This window comes from Ips typographus, linkage group LG7, assembly GCF_016097725.1.
Source record: "Ips typographus isolate SLU linkage group LG7, UJ_Ityp_2.0, whole genome shotgun sequence".
NCBI lineage: Eukaryota > Metazoa > Arthropoda > Insecta > Coleoptera > Curculionidae > Ips > Ips typographus.
In genome coordinates, this window is record NC_138428.1 from 2469056 (window position 1) to 2488137 (window position 19082).

At 33.6% G+C, this 19082-nt stretch overlaps 4 protein-coding genes across 8 annotated transcripts; 2 read left to right on the forward strand and 2 right to left on the reverse strand.

The window, feature by feature from the left end:
* The first annotated feature begins 173 nt into the window (after positions 1-173).
* Positions 174-3238, forward strand: LOC145731712 (hypoxia-inducible factor 1-alpha inhibitor-like). The gene is made up of 7 exons (XM_081983622.1): positions 174-539; positions 712-839; positions 894-1028; positions 1402-1546; positions 1599-1748; positions 1810-1980; positions 2396-3238. The coding sequence occupies exons 1-7, from the start codon at positions 417-419 to the stop codon at positions 2552-2554; spliced, it is 1011 nt and encodes a 336-aa protein (XP_081839748.1). The 5' UTR covers positions 174-416; the 3' UTR covers positions 2555-3238.
* A 27-nt stretch (positions 3239-3265) lies between these two features.
* Positions 3266-6149, forward strand: LOC145731711 (uncharacterized). Its single transcript, XM_081983621.1, has 8 exons — positions 3266-3568; positions 4084-4268; positions 4336-4588; positions 4967-5207; positions 5263-5362; positions 5427-5522; positions 5787-5945; positions 6006-6149. Exons 1-8 carry the CDS (start codon positions 3535-3537, stop codon positions 6066-6068), a joined length of 1131 nt encoding a protein of 376 aa, XP_081839747.1. The 5' UTR covers positions 3266-3534; the 3' UTR covers positions 6069-6149.
* Positions 6150-6287: 138 nt separating this feature from the next.
* LOC145731707 (sialin-like) lies at positions 6288-11996 on the reverse strand. Of its 2 annotated transcripts, none has more exons than XM_081983615.1 (9): positions 11858-11996; positions 8621-8679; positions 8339-8559; positions 7998-8234; positions 7818-7941; positions 7272-7453; positions 6942-7221; positions 6640-6881; positions 6288-6580 (listed from the first exon to the last, which is right to left on the reverse strand). In XM_081983615.1, the coding sequence occupies exons 1-9, from the start codon at positions 11875-11877 to the stop codon at positions 6395-6397; spliced, it is 1551 nt and encodes a 516-aa protein (XP_081839741.1). In that variant the 5' UTR covers positions 11878-11996; the 3' UTR covers positions 6288-6394. The 2 variants fall into 2 exon arrangements, with proteins under 2 accessions (XP_081839741.1, XP_081839742.1); XM_081983616.1 differs by lacking the exon at positions 11858-11996 and adding an exon at positions 9604-9961.
* Positions 11997-13898: 1902 nt separating this feature from the next.
* Positions 13899-18697, reverse strand: LOC145731685 (uncharacterized). Of its 4 annotated transcripts, none has more exons than XM_081983575.1 (6): positions 18586-18697; positions 15228-15364; positions 15020-15177; positions 14797-14963; positions 14648-14743; positions 13899-14524 (listed from the first exon to the last, which is right to left on the reverse strand). In XM_081983575.1, the coding sequence occupies exons 2-6, from the start codon at positions 15350-15352 to the stop codon at positions 14159-14161; spliced, it is 912 nt and encodes a 303-aa protein (XP_081839701.1). In that variant the 5' UTR covers positions 15353-15364; positions 18586-18697; the 3' UTR covers positions 13899-14158. The 4 variants fall into 4 exon arrangements, with proteins under 4 accessions (XP_081839701.1, XP_081839700.1, XP_081839703.1 ...); XM_081983574.1 differs by lacking the exon at positions 18586-18697 and adding an exon at positions 18391-18576; XM_081983577.1 differs by lacking the exon at positions 18586-18697 and having other exon boundaries at positions 15020-15167; positions 15228-15365.
* Between the last annotated feature and the right edge of the window lie 385 nt (positions 18698-19082).

The following is a 19082-nucleotide window of genomic DNA, read 5'->3' on the forward strand; positions in this document are numbered from 1 at the left end:
TTCCGCACTTGAAAGTGGTAACAGAAATGCCTATAGAGCATTTCATATCTATACTATTATATTAGTGTTTAATAATTAAAAAACAACTTATCAAAATAAAGAAGGCTTAATGTAACTTTGGAATCTTGGCAACACCGCTAATAATTTTTAGTGCATTTGACAGCCAAGCGGTTGTCTCACTGTCAGTCTGTCAATATTTGCAACAATACAATAATAAAAGCATATAAATGTTTCAAATATTATAATAATAGAAAGTTAATCACGGAATAGAAAAATCACAAGGAGAAACGTGATACAGCCTGTGATGTTGAAAGAAAAAATAAAAATCTTATTTGTGTTGAACGGTTTTAAGTGATTATTTGCAACTTTGGTCCTAGATTCAAAGTGATTGTGTGGGACACCTTAACTAGTGGAAAATGGAGAAAACAGAGGAAAAGCGGTGGACTGCGGACCAATTAAGGCCTTACGAACTGGAATTTGAACAGATACCTAGACTGCATTATAAGGATCCCACAATTGATGAACTTATTTCCCAAAATGTGAGTAGGACTGCCCCTTTAGTATTTACAATTGTCAACCTTTTAGAGCAAGTTTATGCAATACCATTTTTCTAAACAATACAGTAAACCAACAGCATATTCATGTGATTTCAATAATAAAACATTCATCACACATCACACACTAAAGTGATTAATATAATCATTGATTTAGAAACCAGTGGTAATCCTGGATTCAAACATTGTCAAAACGGCAAAAGAAAAATGGACCCCAGAGTATTTGGAAGACAACTTGGGCACCTCAGGTCACACAGTATTCTTATCAAAAACTCACAAATTCAAGTATAATACAGAAGACAGCTAAACTAACTAAGAATAAATAATATAATTTTTTAGATATTTTGATGAGTCAAAAATGCAATGTAGAGCCAATCCTCATGGTGTTGAATTCATCCCACCCACAAGGAAGACCAGAATGAAGATTGCTGAATTTATGAAGAGGCTAAGGGAGTGGAAGTCTGGAAATGATAAGTTAGTTTATGTTAGCATTTTATTTTCTCAACAGAGAATAAGACTGTGTTTCCTGTGACTGACAAATTGCAGGATATTAAGACTTTAGTAATGACAAACATTGATGCAAACTGAGAGTCAAATAATCCAAATTTTGGAAATTAATAGTTACTGTTATAAATAGTTTTCTATACCCTGTATATTCCTGAAGAAATCACTATCAGTCATAATGAATCTCTCGCTCTAATTCTACAAAAAAGGGTTAAATTTGGGTGAGGTATTTTGAAAATACAGTTCCTTAAAAATGAGCAAAAATTATTCTGTATTGACCTGAGCAGTTTTGTATTAGATGACCTTAAAATAAATAACTAGTTTTCTGCCATTTGTTTTCCAGACTTTACCTCCAACAGCCTCTTAATAACACAGTTGGTCCATCCTTGGTGCGGGATTTTGTCCAGTTTGACTGGGAGTACATAACCAAGCAACAAGCAAAAAACAGCTGGGGACCTCTGACATCTAATTTATTGTTGATATCACAGGTTAGTCAATGTTTTACTAGGAGGAGCATAGTTTGAAAAACACATATCTTAGGAAGGAAATGTCACACCTTGTCACTATGACGAGCAGCAGAATTTTTTTGGTCAAGTTTATGGGTATAAGAGGTGCATTTTATTTCCGCCCTCTGATTTTGACTGTCTCTATCCCCATCCAGTGCATCATCCACACGATCGTCAGAGTATGGTGAGAATGACTCTTTAGCTTAAATAGGCGGCAAGTGCGTTTTTTGTGGGTGGATCAACAGGTGGATTTTGACCGTCCAGACCACGTTCGTTTTCCCAAATTCAAATCGGCCAAAGGCTGCGAGACAGTAGTCGAGCCTGGCGACGTGCTGTACATTCCTATCTACTGGTGGCATCATGTGGAATCTCTTATGAATGGCGGTACTACGGTTTCTGTCAACTTTTGGTACAAGGTATGTCTTTGTTTTGTTACGTGTGTTTAATAGGGAACTTATCTGAAATTTTAATAAAAAGTCAATCAAATCTAAGAAATTTTAAAAATTTTATGGTTTATGTAAGTTTCATGGAATTGTTTTTGAATATTTCAATTGTTTTAGTTAAAAAATAGTATATTTCATTAGGAGTACAAAAATAAAGGTTTTTCCGTGCGCGCATGACCAAAAAGTCATGTAAGCACGGTCAGGAATATGTCATAGGACTTTGTACAGACCTTTTAGAGACACCCTGTATAAAATAGCAGATTTGATTGTCAATGACCAGACATAAAACGTTTGAATTTATTTTGATGTACAACTCTGTGACACCAATACAGTCATACAATTAAAATTTGATTAATTTGATGGTAATTGATTGGGAATTTTTATTAAGGGCGGTCCCACCAGCTTGCAGTATCCACTCAAGGACTACCAGAAAATCTCAATAACGCGTAATATCGAAAAGATGCTACTCGAGGTGTTGCAGGACCCCAAAGAAGTGGGACCGTTGCTCAAAAGTATGGTATTAGGCAGGTACACCGATACCGAGTGACGTTTGATTTACGGGGACGTCGTATTTTATTCTGTGATCCCCATAACTTATTTATAAACTATTTCTTTGCTATACCCCCAATTTAAATGATATAGTTGGGTTACGCCAAGGCGACTCTGGTCAACAAGTTTTAAATTTTTTTTTTTTTTCTTAAAAACGACGAACATCAAAGTAGAAAATTTTTATTTCAGTCACAGCATTATGTTTTATTTTAATTGTGTTAGTATGGCGTCCTATTTTCGTGGGACATTCTGAATATTCTGCAGAATATTCAGTTGTGTTGATTTTCTTAGAAAGAAAGCTTTGCAATTTATAAGAAATTTCAAACAAATTTATCTTTAAATATACAGATATTATTAGGTTTAGGGGGTTTTATTACAGTCACATATGTTCCTTATTTTTTTGTTGCAATTTTTACTCTCTTAATCTATTAGATTCTTACTTTTGAAAATTCATTTATATCTAACCTTAATATTCCTCCTTAGTCAGGAGTAAGTGTTTTTTAAATATTTTACTTATTATATTATTTTATTATAAGTACTAAGGCAGCAGTCTAATTATTAGTACCCAATATGGGTTCTTGTCGTATGATGCCGTTGTACCTAGTTAAAGTAAGAAATATTAATTTTCAAAGTAATAACTGCAACTATGACTGATTAGTTACATATAAATAAACTATGTTCGTTATAATTAGGTTGGTTTTGCAATTATTTCCCGTTCGTCCTTTTTTTAAATTGGTATTAAGCGAAAAAGTCGTTTTCCCTTTAAGGATGTTAACTGGTTTGTCCTTAAACTTAATAACATTTCCTAATTTGGTTGAATTAATATTGACAATTTTAATATTCACAAATGACCGATGTAGTATTTGTCAAGATGTTTGTAATGCATTTTAAAATCACGAACTTTCTTGGCAAATACTGAAATATTCGAAACTGTTTGATATTAGTGTTGGTAAGTTGAGGTCAAGACATTAAAGCTATATGATGGCGCGTGTTGGTAAGCTTCAGCAAGAAGGTAATACTATTTATTATCTTTTCCAAACTTACAGTACTGGTGTCCCTTTTTTATGAGTGAATGAGAATAAGGGAAGAGAGCTAAAATGGCACTTTTACAGCACACATTTGGACAGTATCAAGTTGTGGTGTGGCTGTATCAACCAGGGGGTTAATTTTTGACTTTCCCTTCTATGTTTAGTCGTTCCTTTGTTAATGATCTTCTAGCTATATGCTATATGCCCAAGGTACTAGAGATACATGCGGTTTATTTTGTTTAGCAGCCTTGAACGTGGACCAATTTCTTGTAAAACGGATACGTTGGTTCGGTGTTCTGTTCACAATACTCTTAAGAGTCGTCGATAAACCCACATTTCGAAAGCCTCTATTCTGTTTTTATCTGCTTTGTTTAAAGCCGATTAAAACTTTGGACAGTTTGTAAAAGTTCTGCTTCCAACACCCTATAAAAAAGCGACACCAACACTATTTATTATTTAGCAATAATTTATTGAAGTATTTATGTAATATTTTATCTAGTTAAATTATTGCCATGGACCACCTACTACCTAGATATATACCGTTCAAAATGGGTCAGAGGAATGACTTTTTTGTGTTTCCTAAGCATGTTTGGAGTATGTCTAACTAATGTGATTTACTGCCTGATAAAAATGACCAAACAGTCATTTGCCCAGTATGGACCAGTTAGCATTGCTATTTTCTATGTAAGTGATTTAAAAAATAATTATTTATCATTTTCAAAAACCGTACATAATTTTTTAATTATTATAGTTAGTTATCAACTTGTCTGCGGCTATTTCTTCTTTTGATAGTAACGTTGAAATCAAAGCATTCTCGGAGTGCATTTTTCAAGAGAGCGTCTGCAACCTGGAATTGAAATTTGCTCAAAATATAATGAAAAGATTTCGAAAGACTGACGAGTTATTGTTTTACAACGTAGCCTTGGTGCTGCTCATGTGCTGGCTGATGATGAAAGACATGGAATATCGACTTTCAGAGTTTTTGGTACTTTTATTTTATATTGGTATGTACAGGATGTCTTATTATATCATATAACTAAATTTATATTTTTCCATAATAACTTATTATGCTAGTGCAGGATTTATTGGTTTGTCAAAAATGCTGTTTTTTAGTTTTTACATTGCTAGCAATATGACTCCATATACAGGGTGTCTCTAAAATATATCCACAAACATGAAAAGTAGCGAGTACTATTAGTATGGTAAGTAGTAATAAATGTGGTTACATTTAACTAAACATGTCAGTAATTAAACGGTTTAGTAAGTAATTGAAAGTTTGTTGGAATACCATACTTCTTATGATGTTTGATTATGATTTGTATGAAAATTAAATTTACGACAGATTTATGCCAACTATTCTCCAGTAAATTGTCTTTCTGTAGAGAAGTACTGGGAATTTCTATGGCCATTTGTGATGTGGACCTACCGTTTTCTAAATTTCATTGCTTTCATCACGGTGCTCAACGTTCCCCAACAGTGTTTGTACAACCTGAACAATTTGAAATTTCACTTGTTCGTATTGCAACACCAAATTGAAAAATCTAGAGAAGGACTAAAGTCAAAGAGAGTTCACCCAAGGTGTGCTATGAAAGATATCATAAGTAAACACCAGAAAATTTTAAGGTAGGTAAATTAATGTTTGAATAATATTGTAAGAGATAAACAGAGAAGTTTAAAGGTTGAACGCTTTTCTACGTCAAAAAGCCAACAGAATTATTATGATGATGGGTTTCAGCGTTTTGATTGGACTAATATTCATAGCCCAGCAGATGTTTTCGGTAACAAAATTATTATATTTTAGTTTCTTGAATAATAGCACTACAAGAGGATTAATGGTTTCAGATGCAGTTTTCCTTAATTGTCTCGTTTATATTGGTCTTCAATTCTGTATACTTTATTTGGTTGATTACGTATCATGGACAAATTTTGGAAAATACGGTAATAGATCAATACAAACTTACCCACATAACATTTAAATAATCTTTTTCTACTCGCAGGTAAGTTTGAAAGTTTACTTTTCCGCACGAATTTTAGTTCAGAGAGTTACATTTTTTTGACAAGATTAACATTTCAAATGCTTCCAGCCTATTCATTATGTTTAGCCTTCCATTCCATAGAACCCAAAAAATAAAGATCATTAATGTTTTGTGGGTAATGTTGTAAGTTCTCTCCATCCACCTAAATTGGTAATGCTTAATTTAGATGGAAAACATTTGTCAGAGATTGTATCAGTTGAATTGGTACGAGTGGGACGTCAATTCAGCAAAAACCTTACACATAATGTTAATGAATACCTCTATACCACTAAATTGGAATGCTATAACTCCTAGTCAATCAATAAACTACGGATATTTTAAAGAAGTAAGGCTTTTAGGGTCGTTTTATCGAAGCATATTTAAACAAAAAACTGTTATGTTTCAGTATATCAACTTTCTGTACTCAACTGGACGCCTATTTTATTCAGTATTCTACCAGAGTAATTAAGAATGTTATTATTACATGTTATGACAGTGTAACTATAAGAATTTTAAAGATTGTAATTAGTACAAGTTTGTACTTTTAATGTTTTTGTTGGTGTGTTAATGTAGTAACTATTAGACAAGTATTGTTATGGTTTTAAAGAGTTTATACCAACCACTTAAAAAAAACCACTTATTATCTCATTTCAATGTGTTAGTAATGTTTCATAAAACAAACAGCATATTAATTAAAATATTTTATTATACCTTATAACTAAATTTCTATTACCTTAATAAAATGGAGTCACTAAGTCGAAATAAATATCACATTGTAACATAAAAAACTAATCACTAAACTGTTCGCTCTGATTCCTTCTCGAAAGCTAAGTTATCGAAAGCATCAGGTTTCTGGGATGGTTTATCACAATAATTCCAAGACTGCACTTCAGCAGAACTGAACGCTGCATAGAAGAGCCCACAGGCTATGTACACCGAGGCACCTATGTAGAAGATGGTGTGCCATTCTGCCATACCATTCTAAAATTAAAAAAATATATTTGTTTGGAATTAGAAGATTTAGCAAAGTGGATACATACGTGATCAGCTGTCAGATAGCCAACTACCATAGGGCTAATGAACCCAGTGGTGCTGCCGATACAGTTGGCAATGCCATAAAGGCTACCCGCAAAGTTGGGGGCTAAGTCTTGAGCGTTGGACAGGTTTGTGATGGTGCTAGCCCCGTTTGAAGCCAGAGATAAAGTTAAAAGAACAATTACCCAGTCTGCTTGACATCCGACGAACGTCTGAGAGATTAACAGTAGTCCTGGGACTATGTGTGCTGCGCCCAGAAAATTGCTATACTATAAGCTCATTTTTTTAACGCCAAAGTCGTACTTACACATAAAAGTAAAAGTTTTCCGAACTGTCGTCTTGGACATCAGTTCTTTCTTGACAATACAGTCCCCCAATATTCCAAACACAAATCCGGCAACCATTCTGGCCAGGTATGGAATAGCGGCAAGAAAACCGGTGTTTCCCAAGTTGAATCCCAGCACCGAAGACATAAACTTTGGTCCAGCCGTCATAAGGAAGAACAAGCCCCACAAATTTCCAAATTGTGCTACGCATAGTGCCCAAGCTGGCACAGATGTCAGAATCGATTTATATGGCGGACTCCGCTGTTGATAAAGTGGTAACAACGAGAAAACCAAACTAGAAAGTTACTTACTTTTGTAGTAGAGACCGTGCCAGATAAAGTTGAAACGATATGGTCGCGCTCGGTGTCACATATCCAGGGATGTTCTTTAGGGGTGTCGTACACGACAATAATCCAGCCAACTGTCCAGGCTAAGACTAGAAGCCCCGATATGTAAAAAGCCCATTCCCATCCGGCTCGTTCAATCACATTTCCTGAAAACCAAAATTGTGATTATCAAACTATGAAACCTTTCACGGCAGGTCAAAACTGGATTATGAAAGTTATCCTGTCCGCCGCACATGTGGCGTACTAACTTTCAGTGTGCCTGACGAAACGTCAGGATGAAATTCCTTTGGACCATTTGGATAACTTTCATATTTCAAAAAATGTGATTTTTAACAATGTCAATATTGCTTCTAGGTTTTACCAAATTACCAAAATCAAGCCAGTGCTTTGCTATTTTTCCATTTATTTCTTTATCATCTTCTTATAGATTAGATTATTATATATTAGATTATTCTTATCTTCTTTTGGATAGGGTGATAAAGGTCGTGAAATACTAATATACTAACTTACCTAAAAGAGGCCACGTAATGACTGTCCCAAGGGAACCTCCGAGAGTAGCGCTTATAAATTTTCCTTTCTCTTCGGGCGGTGCCCAATGAGAAATCAAACAGTGAATCGCCGGATAGACGATGCCCTGAATAAATTTAGTAGCAAGTTTAGATAATAGTGACTCTCAAGTGACTTACTTACCCCTAATATTCCTATTAAAAATCTAGTTCCGATAAGAACGAAAGGGTGTGCTTTGGCGCATAATGGTCCCAACAATGTCAGGACAGCACTTAGAGCAAACGACACAGTAACCGCTTTACGGGGTCCAAATCTTTCGGCAACTGCTGCCCCAGGTATGTTACTTATCACAAAACCCCAGAAGTAAGCTCCTAGGATCAAACCTTGCAACTTGGAATCCCATTGGTACTTAAAGGCGCCCTACAATAATTTTAAACTTACAAGAAAAAATATTGTTGGCCGCTTAGTCAATTTGAACTTGATTAATTTACGAACAAAAATTCTCATTTGATTGTTAATAGTACCTCATCGAGGTGGTTGTCGCTAATTTGTCTAGTAGCCAAAGTGTGATTGTTCTCTGTTAAGTTACCACTTAGTTTACATTCTGGGACAGTTTCGGTACCGTCAAAATCTCTGTTATCAACCATGTCGATCAGGATGAGTGACATGTTTGTTCTGAGAACGTACAAGAATAAGGTGCATGTGAACAGCATCATCCATATGACAGACCTAATCGGTACCAAAGCTGAAAAATGTACCATGCCAAGTTAAAAACAATCAATGGAGAAGAATAGGGTTTTACTTACTACTGGTTTGCATCGCAAACATTATTGGACTGGACACCAAGTTAGACTTAGTCTTTATTCTGAAAGTTTATAAAACATTATTAGACCATTTTTTTTATAAAACTCTATCTATATAATTACTAAATCATTTTTTTAATATACAATATTGAAAGGATTGGCATCAATTGAGGGGGACTATCCTGATACAAACGAACCCAACATTCATTGTATCACAAGAGTCATAAATAGGCACAAAAATGCCAATTGTGTGTAACAGTAGAGAAGTAGTTATTTGCCGATTTTGAGACGTTTGACATCAATTGGGCATTCTATTGACACAAACGAGGTAAAACTCAGCATTATTACAACCACAGCACTCATAAATAGGTACAAAAAAGCCATTTGGGATTTGTGTACAGGACTTGTTATTTATTGGTTTTGAGACGTTTGACATCAATTAGGCACTCTATTGACAAAAAAGAGGTCTTAGCATTCATTGCAATCACAGAAGTAATAAATAGGCTCAAAACAGCCATTTATATATATTTGTCCACCACTAAAGTAGTTACTTTTGGGTTTTTAGACTCTTTACCCATTAAAATTTAGCATTTTCTGATTTTGCATTAAAAATTTAAAAAATCAGTTCCGCTGCTAAAAATGTTCTTTACAACTGTTTCTAAAAACTTTTTCTAATTCAGTTCAGTCTTAAATAGATGTAAACCGATTTTTTATGTCTAAGCCAAGCTACATTTAAGACACCACGAACCAAATGCTGGTAATTATTTGTCGCTAAATTATTGTCAGATTTCTTAAGTAAAACATTAAGTTCTCAATCATAAACAGTTTAACTACGTGGAACAACATTAAAAAATCTGGTGGGAAATTTCCATCCATACAAATTATGCAAAAGTAATTGGAACTAAATAATGGCAACTGCTTAAAAATATTGATATTTGCCTCTAGAATATTTTAAATTTGTCTTTTAAACTAATTTCTTTACTTACCCAATAATAAACTTTTTCAGTTATATTGTCAAAAATTCAATCAAATGTAAATCACATCTGAACATGAAAAATTCAAATTGGGAACAAATGCTATTAACATTGGATATGTGGAATCGAAAAATTTGCTTTTCAGACACTTTCACACCTAACCGATCTCATTTAATGGCACATACCGAAGTGTAGCGTTAAATAAATAGTAGATTATTATTTATTTTTTCGGTGTTTTTATGTATGAATCGTCTACCAGTTCACAACACGATTTGGTCGTTGGTCAAACGTGTTTTTAATGACACGCAGCCAGCCGTGGTTGAACTAACCAACGAAGTCTATAAGCTAATTTTGGTCGCGAATTATTTAAAATACTCTCCGGTGACCTGTGTATACCGGTGAATTTGCAATTTCAGAATTTTATATCAGTATTTTCTAATGGTTATTGATAAGAGAAAGTTAATGTTATTATACAGGGTGTTCGAAGGTGGATGATTAGTTGTTGTGCTTTACAAAAAGTGTACAGTTTCTGAGATATTTAAGCTGAAAGTTGCACTAACCTATTGTAAGAAATAGTTGGCTAACTCTTGTCATTGCATTCAAAGTCCATTAAGTCAATAATTTTAAATCGGACACCCTGTATATTACCTGTATATTACACCATTAGATTCTGCCTTTCAATACCTGCATAATTACAAAAAACTATAATGTTATCTTTTTGACTTTGAAAATAACTGTTTCTGCACAATATAATTTTATGTTTGTGGGTAAACTAAGATTCTTTATTACTCCAAAATGAAAATTGGAATATGGGTGTTATACAGCCATCTTACAGCATTTGCATCCGTTGACCGTTTCCATGGATTACATGTATTGCACCAAGTCATTAGACACCTTGTTTGATGAAATATAATATCCATTTAACAAGAAAACCTCACTTAGTTACATAATATAGAGTAATTCAGAAATGAAACGTCCTATTTTTGTCCCACATTATTGCAGATATATTTTTTTTCTATTTCATAGATCTATTTCATATTCGTTCGGTCAGCAACTAACTACCCAAGTAACTTTCAAGGAAATGTGAGTAGAAAACGTCAATAACGGATGAAGGTGAGGTTGCTTTAATTGTACCCAATGCCCCTTTCAGTTTTATCAATAATATGTCATAGTTTTGAACTTTTTTTGGATCAATTTTCTTTCGTTTTTATACGCAGATACTTAGTTAATGAGAGGTCGAGTGTTGATAAATATAAAATATTGTTATTTGCTTTAGATTTATTATTTACTAATTAATACAAGGTGAATAGGTTTTGTATGTGTAATAGGAAAACATTAACAATAACATTTTGCAAATTCTTAAAATAAATAAATTAGGTAGGTACTTACTAAAACCATACGTCGGAAGCTATGACGCTCCCTATGACGTATAAATCGTTGGATTTTAAATACCGAGATTTTGTCAATGGAATCTTTGACAAAAATCAAAACAGTGATTAATAAAAGAAAAACTATGTCAAAATATGATTTGATTTGAACCTGATACGTGGTATGTCACAATTGGACCCTCTTTTTTTGCTCTCTGTTATTGAATGCACTCAGTTGATATAGATAAATATTGTTTTTTTGTCTACCCTGTATTAATTTTTTTCGTGCTTCATCTAGGTTCTTTAATCAAATATCTTTCTAGCAGTTTGGTTATTCGTGATATTTTTGCTCTTACCAACAATTTAATATAACAATTATGCAAATGTTTTTTTTTACAAAAATTAAAATTACACTTTACAAAGAACAAAAATTATTCTAAAAATAAGAAGAGGTTTATTAATTACAACATAATTTTTCTTTAGTAGCATTGAAAAAAAAATTGTAAACCATTGCCCTCAAATTAGAACAAATTCTAATTTGGTGCAGTTGCAATAAGCAGCTATCTTTGGAACATTACGTATTTAAAAGTCCTTATAAGTCCTTGCCACTAATGCAGGTAATATTTATTGAGGATCAAGAAAATTGCGATAATACAGTTTCCTTAACGCATTTATGTGACATGACCACCAAAGCGGAATAATTTATTTAAAAATAGAAAAGTTACACAACTGAGTATTGTAGTTGGAATTTTGATATTGACATTGTTATGGTCAAAGCAATTAAATATGATTTAACAAGAGCTTATGAATAATTGACGAACCGGCAAATCCCATTCTTTAATACGTTTATGAAAAAACCCACTTTCCCAAGATATTTAGCACTTTGATTGGCAATTTACCTGTCGCATTGAGCGTCCATCACATTGTATTAATTGTGCAAACACAAATTAGACTACCGGTAATGGACGTAACTGAAGACACGGTCATAGTTAATACACAGCAGCTTGGACACTTTAATTCTACTAGAACTACCTTCACCATGAAATCTGCATTTATAATACTTTACATAGAAGTTTTCTAGAATCATGTTGTAATAAGAAATGAATGTTGCAAACACAAGATACGAAAGTGGGCCGTAATAACAAATTTAAAATTTTTCTACTAATTTTATGGTCTGTTGATTTGTTTTGGGCATTTGAAACAAAACATTTTGAATGCACAAACACATTATTTACTAGGGAATATCCGGTGCATCAAATTTGATAGGAAGTGGAATCGCTTTGATGGGAACCAATTTTGTTATGTAACTCAGGAAATTATTATTGTATCATAGATTGTTTTGGGACGAATAGGACACTGACAAGGTCGGATTTCTTCCTTTCAGATCTTCGCCATCGTTATTCTGTTATGTAAATCTATAAATACTCGTATCATGAGATTCTGGTTGCTACTATATTGAACTCAGTTCTCGAATTAACAGTTTCTTTTCTATTGCCACAATTTATTTAATTTCCCAATAAATATTATCGATAAGAACAAGTTTTATTCAATTTACAGCAAAAGTTAAGTCTTATTGTCTTTTATGTATCTATACTAAGTAACTCATGTAAAAACATAAGAATAAATAACTCTAAGCCGCAGATAGTTAAGCAATCTAATAATACCTAGATCTGTTCTTGAAAATGAATTATTAGAATATTCCATTCAGGGTTGGACGTGTCTAGAATGTACTGTATAATAGCAGTAATAACGACATTATTACTGCGTCAAAAAAGTGTACTAAGTGCATATGGGCGCCATTATAATATGTAATTTTCCTTCATTAGCAATGTTAAAGTGCTACTTTATCCTACTTAAATGTGTAGGAATTGTCGATTGTTTGCCACAGCTCTAGTCATTGTTGCCTCTCTTTGCTTTTTGATGGTGATGAAGCTCACCAAAACTTTCCTCTCAGCCCTCAGAGCCAGAAAGTACTTTTGCATGAAAGAATCTAAGAATTGCATGGGTAATGGCTGAACAAGAGCCTTAAACTTATTCATACGATCCTCGTAGAGAAAGTACTTACTTTTCTTAAAAAGCATACAAAGATTCTCTTAGAAAAAACGTTTAACATTATACCTTTTCAATATCTTCAAGAACCGAAATCATAAATGATTCTCAAAAATCGGGCTGATCCATAGAATACCTAAACTGTCTGAAACCACATACAAATTAATAATAAATTCCTTTATTTCAAAATTAAATACTGCACTATCAAGAAAATATATAATCAAGATATTCTTTTACATTATATGGCTCAATGTATGATTGATAAATCAATCTTCTAGACTGGGGATTGAGATATTTAGTTAAGACTCTAAAGCTATACAAGACTCTATTTAGTTTCCCATGGAGGAGTTTAATGTGTTTTGTCCCAAGACAGAACTTCATCCATTACAACACCCAAAGACTTAGTTGTATCATCCAGTTTTGTGACTATTTTGAGGAATATCCACCGATGACCTATTATTTTTATAGGAAATACAAGTGGTCATACACTTATTGAGAATGAGAGTGTTCTTGGTAAACCATCCAACTGTTTCCTCCATTGCTCGTCCCACTCTTGTAATCAAGTCTTCCACCCTTAACGATGATAACAGAAGACTGGTGTCATCTGCATAAGCTGTGATTTCAGTGACATCGTCTAAGTAGAATGAAAACAAAAGTGTGCCAAGGACACTAACTACCTTGTGGAACACCCAGTACTATATCCACATCATCAGACAAAGCTATATCGTGATATATAGGATTTAAACCAATCAAAAGCTACACCGCGTAGTATTCCATATTTAATTAATTTTTCCAACAATATGTCATGATCCAGAGTATCATAAGCCTTTGTCAAGTCCAAGTATATTTTTATTGGCTTTTCTCCTTTATCATCAAAATAAAACATATAAACTACTTAGAACGTTTATTTTACTTTAAAATCACTTTATCGTAAAGTAGGAAATAAGATTTTTGAGTATTTGGCAACATGAGAAACCAAAGTAAAAAAATAAAAACATATACATATTATATTTCAGCACGTAAAACATACTAAAATGAACATTTCTGTACATAATATACATTTTGTGTCATTTTGGTTTAACCGAAGCAACGTTGCCAAATTTGCCAACGTTTTGTTTTAAATTTTTCAAATTTGAAAACACTAATGTTGGTCATCTATCTTGCATCTGATGGTCTCTTAAAGGTACTTTAACGTAGTTGTACCGCTTGCTGGCGTCCTTTGCATGCACGCACAAATACATTACTTCTAGAACTATTGACAGCATATTCAGAACGCAGGACATGGCCACTATGCCCATCAGGAAACAGTTGACTTCTTCGCACGACAGGTCTTGATAATGGTAACTTTCATTGAAAAAGACGTTCGTCGAATTGGTGATCGTGCAGACGCAAGTGGTATTGAGTTTGTCGTGTTGCGTGCAGGTGGCTTTGTGTAGGTAAACTATGTGTGCAATGCACACCACAAGCACTACCATTGATGCCACCACGGAGATGACTGTGGTTGATATGCTGACAAACTGAAAAAGATCATCATCTAGTTATCTACTTGGACTGTATCTTCTTTAGAAAGCGTTTTTCAGCAAAATGACATAATGAATAGTAGATTATTGACATGTAAAACTGGACTATCCTGTATTTACCTTCGATAAATGATAAGGACATCCCAGACGTCTGGTGGGATAAGGTCTGGGACAGAAGCCCAAAAAGAAACAACCAACCACACCAGAAATAAACACCTAAAATTCAGTTTTACTAGAGAAAAATCTGTAAGCAGCTAAAAAGTACTTACTGGTACAGCGCTCCAATATGGAAAGTCTATCGTTCTTAATGTAGGGCTCCACAACACCAGCCAAACAGAGGTGAGGCACATGAGGATTCCCAGAAATATCGTGATCACTTTCATAGATTTGACTAGTCTGTAATGTTTTATCACAATGGGCAGGTACTTTCGGGGTACTGAAAAAGTTCCTGGTAGTGAAAGAGTCCTGGATTTAATGGTTCTGTAAGAGTACTTCTTCCATTTCGATTCATAACGATCATTCTACTGTGTCTCAGGCTGTTTCTGGTCGGCGTGTGTTTGTCACCCAGAGTTTTCGATGCCACATTTTGGGGTACGGTCGTCATTAAGCCTGCTTGAGTCGGACTGAGACTGAGAGGATGCTGGTGTAATCTATGGTCGTTCTTATTTCACTTTCTTTTGATAATTCTAACGTAACTTACCTATTTTGTATAGATCCGTTGTTATTGCCATTTGGGTATTTAAGAGACTGGTCCATTGTGGTAACTTTTGGATAACTGTGAGGACGATTGGCTGCTTCTTCTTTGTTACTCGCGGTCGAAATCATTCCTTATAGTCTCTGCAAAAAAACAAACTGAGTTATCCAAGAACGAAGTAATGTGTTGATTTTTTGGCTAAATTTACAATTCAAACAAACAATAGTAAAATGTTACAGGCCAGGTTGCGGCAATAATAAATACATAACGATGTTTTCATCAACTTTCAGTAAAAAATAATAAACAGCGTCAGTTGCACAAACACAATGTAAAAATGGGGCTTTCTGTGTAAAGTCAATTTATAAAACATCCTTGCATGCATTTTGCACATAATGTAGGTGAAAGTTTCACATAGCGCTACTTATTAAATAGAAATAATAAAGTATATTGTTATATTATAAAAATACCTATTACCCCATACCTCGTAAGTAGCTATTTAGTTTTTTAGTTATAGTGTTATTCTTAAACCCTGACATACACCTCTATTACATTGTTACGCCATCTCAATTTACTTTGATTATTTACAATAGACGTCAAATTGTCTGGCCAATATAGCAGGAATGGGTTATTTTCTCTACCATACATAAAAAAAATATTACTACTCACTCGATGGTTTACACACTTTGGCTCGTGTCGCTAACTTCATCTTCGTGAGTAATAGCTTTTATCTACTCCTAGCATGGTAATCATTCATTACATAGCTCATTTTGAGTTACGTAATGAGCGATTTTACCGCACTAGTGCGATAATAATCGATTTTATCGCACTAGTGCGATAAAACAACTTTAAATGAAAATTTCTGCTGTAATTGTTTATTGAATTTAAACATAACTTTGATACATTTTTTCATATTTCTCCTTTGACTTGGCAGGCAACAAGCCAGATACCACGTTTGCGGCAGCTTCTTCAATATCTGACGGAAGTTCTTCAGACATGTTCATAACAAAATGCACTTTTAAAAATTTGTGACTGACACTGTTAAATTGTCGCTTAAGTGATATGTGGAAACAAATGGCCACCATAGCAACAACACCAAAACAGTACAGCGTAGATGACAAGATTTAAGGGTAACAAATAACTACCCGTAGCAAGCATATACGAGACGTTCCTAAATAGTTCACATTGCACAAAATATGAATTTTTTTCTTACTTTACGCTGCTTCTGATGGTCGTAGATAAAATGTTGTACATCACCCGTGGGGTATGGCAAATTAACGTACTCGTGTGATCACCACAACTCGGTCTACGACCTCGTCGTGGCAACACTCCCACTCGTGACTATAAAAATGCTCATACCCCACTAGTAATGTAAATAACTATTATTACATGCTCGTTGAGTAATGTACTATTACATAATGTTTTTACCTATGATCTCAGTGTAATTAGCTAATTATGTTGTTAGTTTTATGTTACGTAATGACCCTCATTATGCACAGTTTTAAAATCGACCATATACTAACTGCACTAATCATAGAGAACATTCATTTCGTTTTATGGCTTTATCAGAGTATATTAGATGGAGATCATTGCGTAATGCATTGTTCATACAGATTTAAGTAAATACCAGTTCATTTCATTGATTATAACCTTTCAAAAACGAACTTATCAATGAATGCATTATGAATATTGTCTAGCATGAATTACTCGATTACCAGTAGTTTTATTTTACTGTTGCAATAAACCATCCCTGAAAGCACACTGTGAGTCACAAAGTCACCTTGTATGTAGCTATTAGATCTAAAAGTAAAAAAAAAACAAACCAACAATCCAGTGAAACCATTACATTTTAAGGTATGATATGCTCGTGGCATTATTATATTATAATACGTAAAAACTAATGAGTATAAGAGTAATGAATGAATGAAGGTATATTTTTTTTGAGATGGTTTACGTCAAACATCCCAGTGTTAATTTGCTTCACGCTCACAAATACTTGTTTGGTTGTTTTTCCTTGAAAATTAACAACAAAATGACACACGAACCAATGAAACAAAATTACGGTTGATCAGATAACACTGAAGGTTTTCCATGTTACACACATAGTTGTGGTTTTTGAAATAAAATACCCAAGTATTAATTCTACTTTTAAACAAGTTTTGTAGTTTTATAGCTATCTGGAATGCTATTTGAAAGTTTCCAAGTTATTATTGTCCAAATTTTACTTCTAAAAGAATAAAGTATCAAACGTAGTTTAACACAGATTTAAACGCTTTTCAACTGATTGTTTTAGTTTAATATGGATAAGGTTTTGACAGTTGACAACTGAGAAACTAACAACTTTTTTGAAAATATTTGGTAAAATAGTGTCTCAAAATCTTAAAATTTGACAAATTTAACCGCCCTTGTAACTACAACAAGTCAAGTGCTCTTAAGGTTAAGAAGATAGCAATAGTAGACCTAGCAATTGGATCATCTTGTATATCTGATTGAAAAAATCTCAGCCTTGAGCTTTTAGCTTTATTGTTGGCATTCCTATTTGGATTCACCTTAATTAGAGGCAGATTACATGTTAAAACTTTATGGTACAGTTGCCATAACTAATTACAGTATTACAATGCAATTAGGCAATTGTAACATCCTGTTAAACAGCAAATAACAAAGCTGATTTTTAACGATTGTAACCAATTCGGAAATATTCAACTCGGAAGTAACTCATCTCCATATCGTTTACTATTAGTCAAACTATTTCACTTATTTTCAGTTTCAGGGACTCGCACGGATATTTATAGCACACAACTTATGAGTAAAACATTTTGGTATTGTAAAATACAGATTCGGGCTTAGATAAGTAAGTAATTTTAAATAAAAACACTACAGTTTTAAGTAAAAATTTGTTCACATTTTTAGAATCTTAGAACAGTAAACTAGAGAAAAGTCGTTAGTTTAGAAAGCTTGTAGAACAAAAATTGCTACACTCCTGAATCCATTCCTGTAATAATTCTGTTTTGAAAAGTGAAAGTTACCATAAATGACCTTGTATTTTACAACAATTATACTAAATGCCTTAAAGCTTCAGGTTACAGCTTAAATTCGCACTAACCTGACTCAATGAACGTGAAATTTTGGAATTTTGATGTAATGCTTTTTGAATGGTGAAACAAAAACTTACCAATTCAAATTTCTAAATCGTCTGCATGGTTTTCTAGCAAATCTTGAATTCCTCAACCATTTTTGCACAATTTTTTCTAAAACGTGAAGCGCATTGAACAATATCTACACACAATCTGAACCGACACTGTACAACAATGATGAAACGAACGAACCGAAACGAGTGAATGGGTTTCTTTGGTTTGGTTTTACCTACCTGAATCGAACTGGCTCACCTGTCTTCGGTTTTCAAAGCCCGCAAATACTCGACCATACTTGTCCGTTATGGGTTATGGGTTAGGCCAGGGTCGGACTGGTTTAGATTGTGACCACCATCTGAATTGCTGGCGAATTCAAACGGATATTTAATTTCAAATATTTTGTAAATAAATCAAGTATAAAATGTATCTGTTATTCATCGAAAAATTATTCCGGTTTGTCAATTTCCAAAATGCTTGTTAAGCTAGCCTACACAAGGTGTTTTATAAAATTGCGACTTTTTTAAGCAGTTAGGCATAGTACAGTAAGTTTGGCTGTTTTTGCTTTATTGTAACTACTTTAAATCCAAATTTTATGGAAAACACTCTTTCCCAATAATTTAGCTTGTCTTTTAGAAAATTAGTATTGCTTCAATCTTCTTTGATAGAAAAAAAGATCTACGATTCGCCGTTTAGTCAAAAAAGTCAAAACTCTTGTTTGAACAGGTTACAGAAG